This window comes from Salmo salar, chromosome ssa05, assembly GCF_905237065.1.
Source record: "Salmo salar chromosome ssa05, Ssal_v3.1, whole genome shotgun sequence".
Classification (NCBI taxonomy): Eukaryota; Metazoa; Chordata; class Actinopteri; order Salmoniformes; family Salmonidae; genus Salmo; species Salmo salar.
Window position 1 is genome coordinate 87,939,929 of NC_059446.1, and position 21,407 is coordinate 87,961,335.

Genomic DNA, 21,407 nt, shown 5'->3' on the forward strand with positions numbered 1-21,407 from the left:
TGTGTTCATGTTATTAGTCCCTAGCTACTACATTACATAGACCTACACCTGCTTGTTGTCTAGGAGAGGAAAGACAAGTCATTATACAGTATAAAGCATGGTGTGTGTTCATGTTATTAGTCCCTAGCTACTACATTACATAGACCTACACCTGCTTGTTGTCTAGGAGAGGAAAGACAAGTCATTATACAGTATAAAGCATGGTGTGTGTTCATGTTATTAGTCCCTAGCTACTACATTACATAGACCTACACCTGCTTGTTGTCTAGGAGAGGAAAGACAAGTCATTATACAGTATAAAGCATGGTGTGTGTTCATGTTATTAGTCCCTAGCTACTACATTACATAGACCTACACCTGCTTGTTGTCTAGGAGAGGAAAGACAAGTCATTATACAGTATAAAGCATGGTGTGTGTTCATGTTATTAGTCCCTAGCTACTACATTACATAGACCTACACCTGCTTGTTGTCTAGGAGAGGAAAGACAAGTCATTATACAGTATAAAGCATGGTGTGTGTTCATGTTATTAGTCCCTAGCTACTACATTACATAGACCTACACCTGCTTGTTGTCTAGGAGAGGAAAGACAAGTCATTATACAGTATAAAGCATGGTGTGTGTTCATGTTATTAGTCCCTAGCTACTACATTACATAGACCTACACCTGCTTGTTGTCTAGGAGAGGAAAGGACAAGTCATTATACAGTATAAAGCATGGTGTGTGTTCATGTTATTAGTCCCTAGCTACTACATTACATAGACCTACACCTGCTTGTTGTCTAGGAGAGGAAAGACAAGTCATTATACAGTATAAAGCATGGTGTGTGTTCATGTTATTAGTCCCTAGCTACTACATTACATAGACCTACACCTGCTTGTTGTCTAGGAGAGGAAAGACAAGTCATTATACAGTATAAAGCATGGTGTGTGTTCATGTTATTAGTCCCTAGCTACTACATTACATAGACCTACACCTGCTTGTTGTCTAGGAGAGGAAAGACAAGTCATTATACAGTATAAAGCATGGTGTGTGTTCATGTTATTAGTCCCTAGCTACTACATTACATAGACCTACACCTGCTTGTTGTCTAGGAGAGGAAAGACAAGTCATTATACAGTATAAAGCATGGTGTGTGTTCATGTTATTAGTCCCTAGCTACTACATTACATAGACCTACACCTGCTTGTTGTCTAGGAGAGGAAAGACAAGTCATTATACAGTATAAAGCATGGTGTGTGTTCATGTTATTAGTCCCTAGCTACTACATTACATAGACCTACACCTGCTTGTTGTCTAGGAGAGGAAAGACAAGTCATTATACAGTATAAAGCATGGTGTGTGTTCATGTTATTAGTCCCTAGCTACTACATTACATAGACCTACACCTGCTTGTTGTCTAGGAGAGGAAAGGACAAGTCATTATACAGTATAAAGCATGGTGTGTGTTCATGTTATTAGTCCCTAGCTACTACATTACATAGACCTACACCTGCTTGTTGTCTAGGAGAGGAAAGGACAAGTCATTATACAGTATAAAGCATGGTGTGTGTTCATTGCTGATTGGGTAGCTTATTAAACACTGCATTAATTCTCCTTTATGCCATACCAGAGGAGTTAATGCAGATAGTCCGGTTAGCCATTTGATTAGCTGTTAGGAGTCTTATGGCTTGACGGTAAAAGCTGTTAAGAAGCCTCTTGGACCGAGACTTGGCTCTCCGGTAACATCTAAATAATGTAGGACTACAATGTAAATAAATACTTGATTGAATTGTATTGAAAGGAAGCTGGTCAAATCCTGAATGAAGTTACTAGTTTAGTTACATGTAAGGACACCAGATTCCACCAAACCCGTGTGATAAGATCGTGGTTAAAGACCTCTCTGTTTCACGGTGATATGATAGGATTCAGCTCGGTGACCTTTACCCTCCCGATATGACACCAGAGTGTGTACTTGACGTTAGACGTTTTATAGATTCCAGTATCATTAAGGCTGATCTACCAGCTCCTGATAAGCTCACACTCTGTCCTCATGATGTAATTGTGTTTTGAAGCAATACAGTAACACAAGCAGGTGTAAAAGCAGAACAGTATTGGGGCCAGTTCTCCCATGAGAACAATAATGCATTGTGATGGTGTGACTGAGAGAATGAGGGTTGACATAACAACATGAGCTGTGACATCACAGTAGAAGGCAATAGAATAGAACAGGTGAGTGACGGTAGAATGAGGATCTCATTTCTTCTACGAGCAGTCAGTCAGCGCGGAGCAGTCAGTCAGCGCGGAGCAGTCAGTCAGTCAGCGCGGAGCAGTCAGTCAGTCAGCGCGAGCAGTCAGTCAGTCAGCGGGCGCAGGTCAGCGAGTCAGTCAGTCAGCGCGGAGCAGTCAGTCAGTCAGTCAGCGCGAGCAGTCAGTCAGTCAGTCAGCGCGGGAGCAGTCAGTCAGTCAGCGCGAGAGCAGTCAGTCAGTCAGTCAGCGCGAGAGCAGTCGGTCAGTCAGCGCGGAGAGCAGTCAGTCAGTCAGTCAGCGCGAGAGCAGTCAGTCAGTCAGCGCGGGAGCAGTCAGTCAGCGCGGAGCAGTCAGTCAGCGCGGAGCAGTCGGTCAGTCAGCGCGAGCAGTCAGTCAGTCAGCGCGGAGCAGTCGGTCAGTCAGCGCGGAGCAGTCAGTCAGTCAGACAGCGCGGAGCAGTCAGTCAGCAGACAGCGCGGAGCAGTCAGTCAGTCAGCGCGGAGCAGTCAGTCAGTCAGCGCGGAGCAGTCAGTCAGCGCGGAGCAGTCAGTCAGTCAGCGCGGAGCAGTCAGTCAGTCAGCGCGGAGCAGTCAGTCAGCGCGGAGAGCAGTCAGTCAGCGCGGAGAGCAGTCAGTCAGCGCGGAGAGCAGTCAGTCAGCGCGGAGAGCAGTCAGCCAGCGCGGAGAGCAGTCAGCCAGCGCGGAGAGCAGTCAGCCAGCGCGGAGAGCAGTCAGCATGAGATAGCTCTGTCAGAACACAGCAGGAAGAGAAAGTAGCTGCATTGTCTGACTGTGGCTCAGAGATGCTCATTGTTCTGTACTCACTCACTCACTCACTCACTCACTCACTCACTCACTCACTCACTCAACCAAGAGGATGCTCTCATAGCCCTCACCTGGATTGTGTGTGTGTGTGTGTGTGTGTGTGTGTGTGTGTGTGTGAGAAAGAGAGATGGGGGGATGAGAGAGAGAGGGGGGATGAGAGAGAGAGGGGGATGAGAGAGAGAAGGGGGATGAGAGAGAGGGAGAGGGGGGTGAGAGAGAGGGGGGGTGAGAGAGAGGGGGGTGAGAGGGAGAGGGGGGGATGAGAGAGAGAGGGGGTGAGAGAGAGAGGGGGGATGAGAGAGGGGGGGTGAGAGGGGGGATGAGAGAGAGAGAGGGGGGGTGAGAGGGGGGATGAGAGAGAGAGAGAGAGAGGGGGTGAGAGAGAGAGGGGGGTGAGAGGGGGGGATGAGAGAGGGGGGGTGAGAGAGAGATAGCAAGTGAAAGAGCAACAGCGAGAGGAGAACACTGATTTGCCTGAACAACTTTCTCTTTGTCTGACGACTCCGAGGCTTGTCAGCTTGTCACAGGCCAAGCACCAGGGTGAAAGGTCACATCTTAGGAAGTTTACAGATCATGGCTCCTAATTGATTGTTACAACAACAGAACAACACCTGTATTCCCAGAGAGGGGTTGAGCCAGACCCAGTCACAGTGAAGTAGTTAGCTAATGTTCAAGCAGTCACACAGTCACAGCCAGAACAGTTATACCAGACTCCCCCATACAGACCAGACTCCAGAATTAGGAGTGCAGTGTGAAGAGAGGGGGTAGAGACAGAGCAACAGAGAGAAATGGAGAGAGAGAGAGACAGAGAGGGAGAGACAGAAGAGAGAGAGAGACAACGAGAGAGAGAGTTTATTTCGCTTTTATTTATTATCTGTTTCACTTCCTTTGGCGATGTTAACATATGTTTCCCATGCCAATAAAGCCCTTGAATTGAATTGAAGAGAGGGAGAGAGGGGGGAGAACCAGAGAGAAAGAGAAAAAGAGAGACAGAGAGAGAGAACGAGAGAGAGAGAATATCCCATATATACAGTTGAAGTCGTAAGTTTACATACACTTAGGTTGGAGTCATTAAAACTCGTTTTTCAACCACTCCACAAATTTCTCGTTAACAAACTACAGTTTTAGCAAGTCGGTTAGGACATCTACTTTGTGCATGACACAAGTAATTTTTCCAACAATTATTTACAGATGGATTATTTCACTTATAATTCACTGTATCACAATTCCAGTGGGTCAGAAGTTTACATACACTAAGTTGACTGTGCCTTTAAACAGCTTGGAAAATTCCAGAAAATTATGTCATGGCTTTAGAAACTTCTGATAGGCTAATTGACATCATTTGAGTCAATTTGAGGTGTACCTGTGGATGTATTTCAAGGCCTACCTTCAAACTCAGTGCCTCTTTGCTTGACATCATGGGAAAATCAAAAGAAATCAGCCAAGACCTCAGAAAAAGAATTGTAGACCTCCACAAGTCTGGTTCATCCTTGGGAGCAATTTCCAAATGGCTGAAGGTTCCACGTTCATCTGTACAAACTATAGTATGCAAGTATAAACACCATGGGACCACGCAGCCGTCATACTGCTCAGGAAGGAGATGCGTTCTGTCTCCTAGAGATGAACGCACTTTGGTCTAAAAAGTGCAAATCAATCCCAGAACAACAGCAAAGGACCTTCTGAAGATGCTGGAGAAAACAGGTACAAAAGTATCTATATCCACAGTAAAACGAGTCCTATTGTCACACTCTGACCTAGGAGAGCTGTGTTTTCTCTGTTTAGTTAGGTCGGGATGTGATAGGTGGGTGGGCATTCTATATGTTTTTTCTGTCTATGTTTAGTTCTTGTTTTTCTATGTCTATATTGAGTTTTGGGATGATCTCCAATTAGAGGTAGCTGGTTCGTGTTGTCTCTAATTGGAGATCATATTTAAGTTGGGGTTTGTCTATGGGGTTTTGTGGGTAGTTGATTTCTGTTTTGTTCCTTGTAACCTGACGGAACTGTTGACGGTCGTTTTTGTTGTTTTGATTTAGTGTTTCATTAAAGTAAAATATGAGCACTTTACACGCCGCGCCTTGGTCCCCTTTGTACGACCCACGTTACACCTATATCAACATAATCTGAAAGGCCGCTCAGCAAAGAAGAAGGCACTGCTCCAAAACCGCCATAAAAAGCCAGACTACAGTTTGCAACTGCACATGGGGACAAAGATCGTACTTTTTGGAGAAATGTCCTCTGGTCCGATAAAACAAAAATAGAACTGTTTGGCCATAAAGACCATCGTTGTGTTTGGAGGAAAAAGGGGGAGGCTTGTAAGCCGAAGAACACCATCCCAACTTGAAGCACGGGGGTGGCAGCATCATGTTGTGGGGGTGCTTTGCTGCAGGAGGGACTGGTGCACTTCACAAAATAGATGGCATCATGAGGGAAGAAATTGATGTGGATATATTGAAGCAACAGCTCAAGACATCAGTCAGGAAGTTAAAGCTTGGTCGCAAATGGGTCTTCCAAATGGACAATGACTGCAAGCATACTTCCAAAGTTGTGGCAAAATGGCTTAAGGACAACAAAGTCAAGGTATTGGAGTGGCCATCACAAAGCCCTGACCTCAATCCCATAGAAAATTGGTGGGTTGAACTGAAAAAGCGTGTTTGAACAAGGAGGCCTACAAACCTGACTCAGTTACACCAGCTCTGTCAGGAGGAATGGGCCAAAATTCACCCAACTTATTGTGGGAAGCTTGTGGAGGGCTACCTGAAACGTTTGACCAAAGTTAAGCAATTTAAAGGCAATGCTACCAAATACTAATTGAGTGTATGTAAACTTCTGACCCACTGGGAATGTGATGAAAGAAATAAAAGCTGAAATAAATAATCATCTCTACTATTATTCTCTAATTTCACATTCTTAAAATAAAGTGGTGACCTAAGACAGGGAATTTTTACTAGGATTAAATGTCATTAATAATTGTGAAAAACTGAGTTTAAATGTATTTGGCTAAGGTGTATGTAAACCTCTGACTTCAACTGTATATATATATATATATATATATATATATATATACACTGCTCAAAAAAATAAAGGGAACACTTAAACAACACAATGTAACTCCAAGTCAATCACACTTCTGTGAAATCAAACTGTCCACTTAGAAAGCAACACTGATTGACAATAAATGTCACATGCTGTTGTGCAAATGGAATAGACAACAGGTGGAAATTATAGGCAATTAGCAAGACACCCCCAATAAAGGAGTGGTTCTGCAGGTGGTGACCACAGACCACTTCTTAGTTCCTATGCTTCCTGGCTGACGTTTTGGTCACTTTTGAATGCTGGCGGTGCTTTCACTCTAGTGGTAGCATGAGACGGAGTCTACAACCCACACAAGTGGCTCAGGTAGTGCAACTCATCCAGGATGGCACATCAATGCGAGCTGTGGCAAGAAGGTTTGCTGTGTCTGTCAGCGTAGTGTCCAGAGCATGGAGGCGCTACCAGGAGACAGGCCAGTACATCAGGAGACGTGGAGGAGGCCGTAGGAGGGCAACAACCCAGCAGCAGGACCGCTACCTCCGCCTTTGTGCAAGGAGGAGCAGGAGAAGCACTGCCAGAGCCCTGCAAAATGACCTCCAGCAGGCCACAAATGTGCATGTGTCTGCTCAAACGGTCAGAAACAGACTCCATGAGGGTGGTATGAGGGCCCGACGTCCACAGGTGGGGGTTGTGCTTACAGCCCAACACCGTGCAGGACATTTGGCATTTGCCAGAGAACACCAAGATTGGCAAATTCGCCACTGGCGCCCTGTGCTCTTCACAGATGAAAGCAGGTTCACACTGAGCACATGTGACAGACGTGACAGTCTGGAGACGCCGTGGAGAACGTTCTGCTGCCTGCAACATCCTCCAGCATGACCGGTTTGGCGGTGGGTCAGTGATGGTGTGGGGTGGCATTTCTTTGGTAGGCCGCACAGCCCTCCATGTGCTCGCCAGAGGTAGCCTGTCTGCCATTAGGTACCGAGATGAGATCCTCAGACTCCTTGTGAGACCATATGCTGGTGCGGTTGGCCCTGGGTTCCTCCTAATGCAAGACAATGCTAGACCTCATGTGGCTGGAGTGTGTCAGCAGTTCCTGCAAGAGGAAGGCATTGATGCTATGGACTGGCCCGCCCGTTACCCAGACCTGAATCCAATTGAGCACATCTGGGACATCATGTCTCGCTCCATCCACCAACGCCACGTTGCACCACAGACTGTCCAGGAGTTGGCGGATGCTTTAGTCCAGGTCTGGGAGGAGATCCCTCAGGAGACCATCCGCCACCTCATCAGGAGCATGCCCAGGCGTTGTAGGGAGGTCATACAGGCACGTGGAGGCCACACACACTACTGAGCCTCATTTTGACTTGTTTTAAGGACATTATATCAAAGTTGGATCAGCCTGTAGTGTGTATATGTGTGTGTGTGTGTGTGTGTGTGCGCATGCACACACACACGCGCGCACACACACACAGGTGAAGTCGGAGGTTTACATACACCTTAGCCAAATACATTTAAACTCAGTTTTTCACAATTAATGATATATATATGAGAGAGAGAGAGAGAAAGGCCTCAGCTTGCGAGAAATATATATATATATTTTTTATTATATATATATATATGACCCAGTTCCTCTATAAACCAATTGTCATTGCTGGATTAGCTTCCAGAGGGTGTGAAGAATCAATTTGAACAGCAGAAGCTGAAGTAAATATGACTGGTGACAAGGTTTAAATCTCAGCCAGGCGGGGGGGGGTTAAATCTCAGCCAGGCAGGGGGGTTTAAATCTCAGCCAGGCAGGTGGGGAGTTAAATCTCAGCCAGGCAGGTGGGAGTTAAATCTCAGCCAGGCAGGTGGGGGTTAAATCTCAGCCAGGCAGGGGGGTTTAAATCTCAGCCAGGCAGGTGGGGGTTAAATCTCAGCCAGGCAGGTGGGGGTTAAATCTCAGCCAGGCAGGTGGGGGTTAAATCTCAGCCAGGCAGGGGGGGTTCAACGCTAATAAAGCATCATTATTTAGACCTTTTTAAAACAGGATTATCTTCCACTGTGGTTTGCGTGAATTATGGATGGAATTCGTTTTTTATTTTTGGTTTAAATATTTTTTTTATGAAAGCAGACTGGAAATCCTTTCCTGTTGGGAAATCAGTCCTGCTATGAAGTGCAAACTCACTTATCTTTCATTGCGTAGCTTTTTAAAGTAGGCCTAACGATTTAATAACACAAAATGTATCAAATGAATACATTCAAAATGTTACATCCTGGGTGCTCAGCTGCTTATTCATGTAAACCTAACTCCTCTCCTCCTGTAGAGAGTGTGAAGGATGCAGTGGGGAGGAAGATGAAAATCTCGGTGAAGAAGAGAGTCAAACTAGAGATGAAAGGAGACAAGGTGGAGAACAGAGTCTTGGTAAGTCACACAGACAACCTCTGATATGTTCTCTTCTGAATTGGCCTTTTCCTTTCCTTTAGCGTTCTCTCGCTCTGCTCTCTCTCGCTCTGCTCTCTCTCGCTCTGCTCTCTCTCTCTCTGCTCTCTCTCTCTCTCTCTCTCTCTCTCTCGCTCTGCTCTCTCTCGCTCTGCTCTCTCTCGCTCTGCTCTCTCTGCTCTCTCTCTCTCTCTCTCTCTCTCTCTCTCTCTCTCTCTCTCTCTCTGCTCTCTGCTCTCTCGCTCTCTCGCTCTCTCGCTCTCTCGCTCTCTCGCTCTCTCGCTCTCGCTCGCTCTGCTCTTCCCTCTGCTACCCTTCACTCATAGCTATGGCTTTGTGTTGTGGAAAGGAACATCAGTGGCCTGAACAGTGATACAATCCTAGGAGACTTCCTTACATTCATCCCACAGCCCAGGAGGCATCTTTCACTACACTGTGAGTAATGGTCAAAGAAGTCTAACAGTAGGATTTTGTTGAGATCAATGTTGGGCTTTGTTACTCTCACACCAGTTTTGTATATGTAACATGAGGAAAATGGGTTTTCTCCCATTAAATGTTTGTCAAGACTGCAGTAAATCTTCAGTCCATTTAATAATTCATTTCCATGGGAACATTAAAAATACATATTGTCATTTTCTGTGTTGTGTAATGGGACTGAGCACTGAGGATAGTTATCTGAGATGTCCTCTGTAAATCTTTGTGGGGAATAGACTCTCCAGTGTCTATTCCCTATATATATATTCCCCCTCCTTAGTAACTCTCCAGTGTCTATTCCCTATACCTATTCCCCTTCTTAATAACTCTCCAGTGTCTATTCCCTATACCTATTCCCCCTCCTTAATAACTCTCCAGTGTCTGTTCCCTATACCTATTCCCTCTCCTTAATAATTTGCCAGTGTCTATTCCCTATACCTATTCCCCCTCCTTAATAACTCTCCAGTGTCTGTTCCCTATACCTATTCCCTCTCCTTAATAATTTGCCAGTGTCTATTCCCTATACTTATTCCCCCTCCTTAATAACTCTCCAGTGTTTAGGTATAGGGAATAAACACTGGAGAGTTATTAAGGAGGGGGAATAGGTATAGGAATAGACACTGGGAGTTATACCTATTCCCCTACTTAATAACTCTCCAGTGTCTATTCCCTATACCTATTCCCCTTCTTAATAACTCTCCAGTGTCTATTCCCTATACCTATTCCCCCTCCTTAATATCTCTCCAGTGTCTATTCCCTATACTTATTCCCCCTCCTTAATAACTCTCCAGTGTCTATTCCCTATACCTATTCCCCCTCCTTAATAACTCTCCAGTGTCTATTCCCTATACTTATTCCCCCTCCTTAATAACTCTCCAGTGTCTATTCCCTATACCTATTCCCCCTCCTTAATAACTCTCCAGTGTCTATTCCCTATACCTATTCCCCTTCTTAATAACTCTCCAGTGTCTATTCCCTATACCTATTCCCCCTCCTTAATAACTCTCCAGTGTCTATTCCCTATACCTATTCCCCTTCTTAATAACTCTCCAGTGTCTATTCCCTATACCTATTCCCCCTCCTTAATAACTCTCCAGTGTCTATTCCCTATACCTATTCCCCTTCTTAATAACTCTCCAGTGTCTATTCCCTATACCTATTCCCCCTCCTGAATAGCTTATATATCTAGATGTGTTTTGGGAATTCATGGTGTTGCCTAATCCCGTGCTGCATCTAGAAAGTGTTCCATAAAGCTGATGGTGCAGGTCATGAGTGGTTGTAGTCCGTCTGAAACCTGTTCTCTCTCATAGCCCATTTACACCTATAGCAGTTTGCCAAATGAAACGATTTGTCAAACTACTGGTTTAATTTGGCAAGCTACTGGTTTAATTTGGCAAGCTACTGGTTTCATTTGGCAAGCTACTGGTTTCATTTGTCAAGCTACTGGTTTAATTTGGCAAGCTACTGGTTTCATTTGGCAAGCTACTGGTTTCATTTGGCAAGCTACTGGTTTCATTTGGCAAGCTACTGGTTTCATTTGGCAAGCTACTGGTTTCATTTGGCAAGCTACTGGTTTCGTTTGGCAAGCTACTGGTTTCGTTTGGCAAGCTACTGGTTTCGTTTGGCAAGCTACTGGTTTCGTTTGGCAAGCTACTGGTTTCGTTTGGCAAGCTACTGGTTTCATTTGGCAAGCTACTGGTTTCATTTGGCAAGCGACTGGTTTCATTTGGCAAGCTACTGGTTTCGTTTGGCAAGCTACTGGTTTCGTTTGGCAAGCTACTGGTTTTGTTTGGCAAGCTACTGGTTTCGTTTTACTACAGGTGTAAATATGCTATGAGAGAGACATTATGTTTCTAGAGTGACGTGTGTGTGTGTGTGTGTATGTGTTTTTGGTGTATGCGTGTGTGTGTGTGTGTGTGTGTGTGTGTGTGTGTGTGTGTGTGTGTGTGTAGTCCTACCATCATTGATCCTACTAGATAACAGTATAGTGGTAGTGAGCTGGCTGTAGACTGCTGAGGTTGTCACTGAGCCCTGTGATTGAAGGGTAATTCCATTCCATCGGCTGCCTGCATTGTATTGTTCTAGATGTGATGCTGCTAGTACCAACTGACAGACTGAAGCAGGGGGTTTGAGTCCCTCCACAGCTCATTGCTCTAGTCTAGTGACTAGTTTCCTCATGGGTTTCATTCATCATCAACTACTTGTACTGTGTTTGATGGCACCGGCCCAACGAGTCATTTCTTTAGCTCTGACATTCTGCTATACTCTTAGGAAGAAAGGTGGTATGTAGAACCTTAAAGGGTTCTTCGACCGTCCCCAGACGTCAGTGTGGCAGAACATTTGCCAAGCCGTGTTTTCTTTTCTTAGTGTTGTAGATCTACTGTAATATTTTTGGGAAATCCTTCATGGAAACAGTCAGGAGGAGTTTTACAACACAGACACAGACTGTATAATACTAGCTGGGGCTTGTGTTGGTGGTGTGCTGATACAGAGAACAATATTATCATGTAGGAGTCCGTTACACAGTAGAAATGAACACTGGAATTTATCTGAAGTCTGTGGAATTCAATTTACTCCACGCAGGCGGACAACAGAGAGAAAGAGAGAGTGGGAGGGGAGAGAGAGAGCGGAAGACTGAAGGAGAGAGCGAGAGGAGAAAGAGAGAGAGACAGAGGGAGGGAGAGCGAGAGACATAGGGAGAGAAGGAGAGAGAGAGCGAGAGACATAGGGAGAGAAGGAGAGAGAGAGGGAGCGACAGCATGAGAATGAAATGCTGACTTCACATAACAGCCGTTCAGCTCGGCTCACTGAACAAATAAGTGACTGTTTAAAGTATTTGTTGTTCCACTAGAGAGAACATAATTAGGGAGGAAGTGGCATAGAGAGAACTTAACAGAGGCAGACAGGCACCCCACGTCTGACCTCCCTGTTCAAGGGATTTTATTACATTAAAAAAGATTAAAACAAAAAGCTACATTATTATGTCTCTGGGCTGGTATGACAGAGAGAGAAACAGATTGACATTTTCAATTGTGTATTTTCTGTATATTTTCCATCTTTATTGAATACTCATCTAGTTGTCTGTCTTCCTGGTGTGTAAATATCCCTCCGGGTATGGAAATGGTTACCTTACCTGTGGGTGTGTGTGTAGAAGTGTCAAACAGGCAGGGTGTGTCAGAGTATTCAGTCAGTGTTTCCTGTTAACTCATTAGACCCTGATTACACACTCTGTCTGTCACTGCTGCAGTCAAATACAACTTGCTTTGTCACGTGGGATGTAGGGATGAAGGAAGAGGAGATGGAGGGATGACAGGATGAAGGAAGAGGAGATGGAGGGATGACAGGATGAAGGAAGAGGAGATGGAGGGATGACAGGATGAAGGAAGAGGAGATGGAGGGATGACAGGATGAAGGAAGAGGAGATGGAGGGATGACAGGATGAAGGAAGAGGAGATGGAGGGATGACAGATAGGGATGACAGGATGAAGGAAGAGGAGATGGAGGGATGACAGGATGAAGGAAGAGGAGATGGAGGGATGACAGGATGAAGGAAGAGGAGATGGAGGGATGACAGGATGAAGGAAGAGGAGATGGAGGGATGACAGGATGAAGGAAGAGGAGATGGAGGGATGACAGGATGAAGGAAGAGGAGATGGAGGGATGACAGGATGAGGAAGAGGAGATGGAGGGATGACAGGATGAAGGAAGAGGAGATGGAGGGATGACAGGATGAAGGAAGAGGAGATGGAGGGATGACAGGATGAAGGAAGAGGAGATGGAGGGATGACAGGATGAAGGAAGAGGAGATGGAGGGATGACAGGATGAAGGAAGAGGAGATGGAGGGATGGAGGGATGGAGGGATGACGGGATGACAGGATGAAGGAAGAGGGATGACAGGATGACGGAAGAGGAGATGGAGGGATGACAGGATGAAGGAAGAGGGATGGAGGGATGACAGGATGAAGGAAGAGGGATGACAGGATGACGGAAGAGGGATGGAGGGATGACAGGATGAAGGAAGAGGGATGACAGGATGAAGGAAGAGGAGATGGAGGGATGACAGGATGAAGGAAGAGGGATGAAGGAAGAGGGATGACAGGATGAAGGAAGCGGAGGTGGAGGGATCACTGGATGAAGGAAGAGGGATGACAGGAGGGATGGAGGGATGACAGGATGAAGGAAGAGGGATGACAGGATGAAGGAAGAGGAGATGGAGGGATGACAGGATGAAGGAAGAGGAGATGGAGGGATGGAGGGATGGAGGGATGACGGGATGACAGGATGAAGGAAGAGGGATGACAGGATGACGGAAGAGGAGATGGAGGGATGACAGGATGAAGGAAGAGGGATGGAGGGATGACAGGATGAAGGAAGAGGGATGACAGGATGAAGGAAGAGGAGATGGAGGGATGACAGGATGAAGGAAGAGGGATGAAGGAAGAGGGATGACAGGAGGGATGGAGGGATGACAGGATGAAGGAAGAGGGATGACATGATAAAGGAAGAGGGATGGAGGGATGACAGGATGAAGGAAGAGGGATGACAGGATGAAGGAAGAGGAGATGGAGGGATGACAGGATGAAGGAAGAGGGATGACAGGATGAAGGAAGAGGGATGACAGGATGAAGGAAGCGGAGATGGAGGGATGACTGGATGAAGGAAGAGGGATGACAGGAGGGATGGAGGGATGACAGGATGAAGGAAGAGGGATGACATGATAAAGGAAGAGGGATGGAGGGATGACAGGATGAAGGAAGAGGGATGGAGGGATGACAGGATGAAGGAAGAGGGATGACAGGATGAAGATGGAGGGATGACAGGATGAAGGAAGAGGAGATGGAGGGATGACAGGATGAAGGAAGAGGGATGGAGGGATGACAGGATGAAGGAAGAGATGGAGGGATGATAGGAAGAGGGATGGAGGGATGACAGGATGAAGGAAGAGGGATTGAGGGATGACAGGATGAAGGAAGAGGGATGGAGGGATGACTGGATGAAGGAAGAGGGATGATAGGATGAAGGAAGAGGAGATGGAGGGATGACAGGATGAAGGAAGTGGAATGACAGGATGAAGGAAGAGGAGATGGAGGGATGACAGGATGAAGGAAGAGGGATGGAGGGATGACAGGATGAAGGAAGAGGGATGGAGGGATGACAGGGTGAAGGAAGAGGGATGAAGGAAGAGGGATGGAGGGATGACAGGATGAAGGAAGAGGGGATGACAGGATGAAGGAAGAGGGGATGACAGGATGAGGGATGGAGGGATGGAGGGATGACAGGATGGAGGGATGACAGGATGGAGGGATGACAGGATGGAGGGATGACAGGATGAAGGAAGAGGGGATGACAGGATGAAGGAAGAGGGATGGAGGGATGACAGGATGGAGGGATGACAGGATGAAGGAAGAGGAGATGGAGGGATGACAGGATGAAGGAATAGGGATGGAGGGATGACAGGATGAAGGAAGAGGGGTGGAGGGAAGAGGAGATGGAGGGATGACAGGATGAAGGAAGAGGGATGGAGGGATGACAGAATGGAGGGATGACAGGATGAAGGAAGAGGGATGGAGGGATGACAGGATGAAGTAAGAGGAGATGGAGGGATGACAGGATGAAGGAAGAGGGATGACAGGATGAAGGAAGAGGGATGGAGGGATGACAGGATGAAGGAAGAGGGATGGAGGGATGACATGATGAAGGAAGAGGGATGATAACATCAGAAGGAAGATCCCTGAGGATCACCTGCAGACCCAGAGGAGGAGTTTCAGCATCTCTGGTTCACCTTATTCAACACTGTTTCAGCATCGCTGGTTCACCTTATTCAACACTGTTTCAGCATCGCTGGTTCACCTTATTCAACACTGTTTCAGCATCTCTGGTTCACCTTATTCAAAACTGTTTCAGCATCTCCGGTTCACCTTACTCAACACTGTTTCAGCATCTCTGGTTCACCTTATTCAACACTGTTTCAGCATCGCTGGTTCGCCTTACTCAACACTGTTTCAGCATCTCTGGTTCACCTTACTCAACACTGTTTCAGCATCTCTGGTTCGCCTTACTCAACACTGTTTCAGCATCTCTGGTTCGCCTTATTCAACACTGTTTCAGCATCTCTGGTTCGCCTTACTCAACACTGTTTCAGCATCTCTGGTTCGCCTTACTCAACACTGTTTCAGCATCTCTGGTTCGCCTTACTCAACACTGTTTCAGAATCTCTGGTTCGCCTTACTCAACACTGTTTCAGAATCTCTGGTTCGCCTTATTCAACACTGTTTCAGAATCTCTGGTTCACCTTACTCAACACTGTTTCAGAATCTCTGGTTCGCCTTACTCAACACTGTTTCAGCATCTCTGGTTCACCTTACTCAACACTGTTTCAGCATCTCTGGTTCACCTTACTCAACACTGTTTCAGCATCGCTGGTTCGCCTTACTCAACACTGTTTCAGCATCTCTGGTTCGCCTTATTCAACACTGTTTCAGAATCTCTGGTTCACCTTACTCAACACTGTTTCAGAATCTCTGGTTCGCCTTACTCAACACTGTTTCAGCATCTCTGGTTCACCTTACTCAACACTGTTTCAGCATCTCTGGTTCGCCTTACTCAACACTGTTTCAGCATCTCTGGTTCACCTTACTCAACACTGTTTCAGAATCTCTGGTTCGCCTTACTCAACACTGTTTCAGCATCTCTGGTTCACCTTATTCAACACTGTTTCAGAATCTCTGGTTCACCTTATTCAACACTGTTTCAGCATCTCTGGTTCACCTTACTCAACACTGTTTCAGAATCTCTGGTTCACCTTACTCAACACTGTTTCAGAATCTCTGGTTCACCTTACTCAACACTGTTTCAGCATCTCTGGTTCACCTTACTCAACACTGTTTCAGCATCTCTGGTTCACCTTACTCAACACTGTTTCAGCATCTCTGGTTCACCTTACTCAACACTGTTTCAGCATCTCTGGTTCACCTTACTCAACACTGTTTCAGCATCTCTGGTTCACCTTACTCAACACTGTTTCAGCATCTCTGGTTCACCTTATTCAACACTGTTTCAGCATCTCTGGTTCACCTTACTCAACACTGTTTCAGCATCTCTGGTTCGCCTGATTCAAGTGTTTCAGCTGTTTCATGAATTCTTCTCATTTCCAGTTTGCACATTGGTTGGAAAGTGGAGTGGCAGCGTTAATCTATACCCTTTTCTTTAAGTTGTGAGCTTCAGCCAACATTATGTCTGGTGGTGGTGCATTATACATGAGACTTTCATTAGTGGTTAGGTTAGCCACAGCTCTGTAACACTGTCACAGGTGGCTCTGTGCTACTCCTGGGCAGTATCCTACAGTCATGTCTGGCTAGCTGGGTTAGTGGACCATACACTGCTGTGAGGTGGGACTGATTCTTACTGTACAACCTTTGTGTGAGTGTGTGTGAGAGAGAGAGAGAGGTTTATCATTAACCCTACACATTAATACCATTGAAATGGTAATATCTCTTCTCAAAATGTCTGAAAAGCCTGTAGAATCTGGGAGTGGGTCATCATTCAGCCTGGGGTTACACTCCATAGAAGAGGTTAAGCCCATCATGACTGTGTAGTGAGGGGAAGTGGAGGAGCCAAGCCAGTCCTTTAGTCCTCTCTGCTCTGGGTGTAGTCTAGTGAACCAACCATCTGGGACACTGCTGGGACCTGCTTACTGTGGACAATTTAAAAGAATACTGTCACCACCTCTCTGTACAACCAAGGTACATGAACAGAGTAGCTTACTCAGTCCACAGGGGAGGAGGTGGAACAGAACAGAACAATGTGTCTCCCTGCCTCCCAGCATGCAGCAGGCCCTGTCTCAGAGAACAGCCATGTGTCTCCCTGCCTCCCAGCATGCAGCAGGCCCAGTCTCAGAGAACAGCCATGTGTCTCCCTGCCTCCCAGCATGCTGCAGGCCCTGTCTCAGAGAACAGCCATGTGTCTCCCTGCCTCCCAGCATGCAGCAGTCTCAGAGAACAGCCATGTGTCTCCCTGCCACCCAGCATGCAGCAGGCCCAGTCTCAGAGAACAGCCATGTGTCTCCCTGCCTCCCAGCATGCAGCAGGCCCAGTCTCAGAGAACAGCCATGTGTCTCCCTGCCTCCCAGCATGCAGCAGGCCCAGTCTCAGAGAACAGCCATGTGTCTCCCTGCCTCCCAGCAGGCCCAGTCTCAGAGAACAGTCATGTGTCTCCCTGCCTCCCAGCATGCAGCAGGCCCAGTCTCAGAGAACAGCCATGTGTCTCCCTGCCTCCCAGCATGCAGCAGGCCCAGTCTCAGAGAACAGCCATGTGTCTCCCTGCCTCCCAGCATGCAGCAGGCCCAGTCTCAGAGAACAGCCATGTGTCTCCCTGCCTCCCAGCATGCAGCAGGCCCAGTCTCAGAGAACAGCCATGTGCCTCCCTGTCTCCCAGCATGCAGCAGGCCCAGTCTCAGAGAACAGCCATGTGTCTCCCTGCCTCCCAGCATGCAGCAGGCCCAGTCTCAGAGAACAGCCATGTGCCTCCCTGTCTCCCAGCATGCTGCAGGCCCTGTCTCAGAGAACAGCCATGTGTCTCCCTGCCTCCCAGCATGCAGCAGGCCCAGTCTCAGAGAACAGCCATGTGTCTCCCTGCCTCCCAGCATGCAGCAGGCCCAGTCTCAGAGAACAGTCATGGACCATTGTGTTTGTTTTTGCTCTTGTGTGGTTCATGGGCATTGTTCCCTGCTGAGGAAACTAGGCTTGCCAGCTCAACTCTGACTGGGAGCTGGTCCAGTGGCTTACTTCCTCTACAGCCCTGGGTAAACACACACACACTGGGTCTGCCAGGGAGGGGATGGGAGCGCAGGCAGGCTGGGAGGGCCATGGCAGAACAGTCTGTGGCAGACCTGGATTCCAAATGCTTTTGTTTTCTTTGGAATACTTAGTGCTTTTGGAATACCAATAGGCTGGGCTTGCATGGTCTGTTGCTGTGTGTTCTCCATGAACACTTCTGGTAAACTAACGGTTAATGAACTATCACATTGGTTCCATTGCACCAGGCAAGAAAACAACTAGTATTTGAAGCCATGTCTACTGGTCTGGTCTGTGTCTGTCCTCTCCATACCTATTTTTAGCCCAGAGACCACGCTTATCATGGTCCACTGATGGTGCACTTCTTTATGTCGTCTCTGTTTGCTCTCGCTGTAGAGGAGTGGCAGAGAGTTAGCCTCAGCTAGCACACCTCAGACCTGGGATGAGACGGGCTTTAATTTGGGTCAAATTACATCATGTTTTATCCACCATCAGCCACATTACCAGGACTGGTTAAGCTGCTTTTAAAGAGAACAGACCATCATGCTGTTGACTTTATATCCTGAACTGAAGGCCTTTTATAGCTGACCACTGACCAGACATTATGAGGTCATATCCTGGTTTAATCACTGGGACGTTTACATTAAAAAGTCCAATTAATCCCATACTGTATACTATTGGTTGAAATGGAATCCTGTATGCATTGTCATTCAGCTTTTTGGGCTGTGATGAAGTGGATAAAGTCTGGAAGGATTTTCTCAAGCTGTTTTTCTCTTATTCAGCATACAGTATATTATGTCACTCCAGAAGTCCAGCTCTGCAGTACTACTACCACTGCCCTGCTACCACTGCCCTGCTACCACTGCCCTGCCACCACTGCCCTGCCACCACTGCCCTGCCACCACTGCCCTGCCACCACTGCCCTGCCACCACTGCCCTGCTACCACTGCCCTGTGTGTTGGTCCCTTGGCTGAGAGAGAGAGGGGTGGCTATAAAAAAGTCAGGTTCTAATGAATCAAACCAGTCAACTTCCTCATAGCAAATCCCATCAAGGTCTGCCCTGTGGACTGTTATTTCTGTTAGGCCTACCTGTCAACACATGGCCACATGGACTGATTAGTGGGGAGTGGGAACCATTTCATGGACTGATTAGTGGGGAGTGGGAACCATTTCATGGACTGATTAGTGGGGAGTGGGAACTGTTTCATGGACTGATTAGTGGGGAGTGGGAACCGTTTCATGGACTGATTAGTGGGGAGTGGGAACTGTTTCATGGACTGATTAGTGGGGAGTGGGAACCGTTTCATGGACTGATTAGTGGGGAGTGGGAACTATTTCATGGACTGATTAGTGGGGAGTGGGAACCGTTTCATGGACTGATTAGTGGGGAGTGGGAACCGTTTCATGGACTGATTAGTGGGGAGTGGGAACCGTTTCATGGACTGATTAGTGGGGAGTGGGAACCATTTCATGGACTGATTAGTGGAGAGTGGGAACCATTTCATGGACTGATTAGTGGGGAGTGGGAACCATTTCATGGACTGATTAGTGGGGAGTGGGAACCATTTCATGGACTGATTAGTGGGGGAGTGGGAACCATTTCATGGACTGATTAGTGGGGAGTGGGAACCATTTCATGGACTGATTAGTGGGGAGTGGGAACCATTTCATGGACTGATTAGTGGGGAGTGGGAACCGTTTCATGGACTGATTAGTGGGGAGTGGGAACTGTTTCATGGACTGATTAGTGGGGAGTGGGAACTGTTTCATGGACTGATTAGTGGGGAGTGGGAACTGTTTCATGGACTGATTAGTGGGGAGTGGGAACTGTTTCATGGACTGATTAGTGGGGAGTGGGAACCGTTTCATGGACTGATTAGTGGGGAGTGGGAACCGTTTCATGGACTGATTAGTGGGGAGTGGGAACTGTTTCATGGACTGATTAGTGGGGAGTGGGAACCGTTTCATGGACTGATTAGTGGGGAGTGGGAACCGTTTCATGGACTGATTAGTGGGGAGTGGGAACCATTTCATGGACTGATTAGTGGGGAGTGGGAACCATTTCATGGACTGATTAGTGGGGAGTGGGAACCATTTCATGGACTGATTAGTGGGGAGTGGGAACCATTTCATGGACTGATTAGTGGGGAGTGGGAACCGTTTCATGGACTGATTAGTGGGGAGTGGGAACTATTTCATGGACTGATTAGTGGGGAGTGGGAACCGTTTCATGGACTGATTAGTGGGGAGTGGGAACCGTTTCATGGACTGATTAGTGGGGGAGTGGGAACCATTTCATGGACTGATTAGTGGGGGAGTGGGAACCATTTCATGGACTGAATAGTGGGGAGTGGGAACCATTTCATGGACTGATTAGTGGGGAGTGGGAACCATTTCATGGACTGATTAGTGGGGAGTGGGAACCATTTCATGGACTGATTAGTGGGGGAGTGGGAACTATTTCATGGACTGAATAGTGGGGAGTGGGAACTATTTCATGGACTGATTAGTGGGGAGTGGGAACCATTTCATGGACTGATTAGTGGGGAGTGGGAACCATTTCATGGACTGATTAGTGGGGAGTGGGAACTATTTCATGGACTGATTAGTGGGGAGTGGGAACTATTTCATGGACTGAGTAGTGGGGAGTGGGAACTATTTCATGGACTGATTAGTGGAGAGTGGGAACCATTTCATGGACTGATTAGTGGAGAGTGGGAACCATTTCATGGACTGATTAGTGGGGAGTGGGAACCATTTCATGGACTGATTAGTGGGGAGTGGGAACCATTTCATGGACTGATTAGTGGAGAAGGGGAACCATTTCATGGACTGATTAGTGGGGAGTGGGAACCATTTCATGGACTGATTAGTGGGGAGTGGGAACTATTTCATGGACTGATTAGTGGGGAGTGGGAACCATTTCATGGACTGATTAGTGGGGAGTGGGAACTATTTCATGGACTGATTAGTGGAGAAGGGGAACCATTTCATGGACTGATTAGTGGAGAAGGGGAACCATTTCATGGACTGATTAGTGGGGAGTGCGAACTATTTCATGGACTGATTAGTGGGGAGTGGGAACTATTTCATGGACTGATTTGTGGGGAGTGGGAACTATTTCATGGACTGATTTGTGGGGAGTGGGAACTTTTTCATGGACTGATTAGTGGGGAGTGGGAACCATTTCATGGACTGATTAGTGGGGGAGTGGGAACCATTTCATGGACTGATTAGTGGGGAGGGGGAACCATTTCATGGACTGATTAGTGGGGAGTGGGAACCATTTCATGGACTGATTAGTGGGGGAGTGGGAACCATTTCATGGACTGATTAGTGGGGAGTGGGAACCATTTCATGGACTGATTAGTGGGGAGTGGGAACCATTTCATGGACTGATTAGTGGGGAGTGGGAACCATTTCATGGACTGATTAGTGGAGAAGGGGAACCATTTCATGGACTGATTAGTGGAGAAGGGGAACCATTTCATGGACTGATTAGTGGAGAGTGGGAACTGTTTTTGGATTCTTTGTATCTACGTATGTTTTCTATTTGGCCACATAAGCCTATGATGTCCACAATGATAAATGCACTAATCGTTAGCATGATGAAGACTAGCTCACATAGCTAG

At 47.0% G+C, this 21,407-nt stretch overlaps 1 protein-coding gene across 5 annotated transcripts in view; it reads left to right on the forward strand.

Annotated features, from left to right (window-relative positions):
* LOC106598556 (F-actin-uncapping protein LRRC16A) overlaps positions 1-21,407 on the forward strand; it is a 294,757-nt gene that overhangs the window by 1,471 nt on the left and 271,879 nt on the right. For all 5 annotated transcript variants that reach the window (XM_045719317.1, XM_045719314.1, XM_045719318.1 and 2 more), the window contains exon 2: positions 8,393-8,490. In XM_045719317.1, coding sequence (XP_045575273.1) covers positions 8,393-8,490 — 98 coding nt within the window. The remainder of the gene's footprint in view (positions 1-8,392; positions 8,491-21,407) is intronic.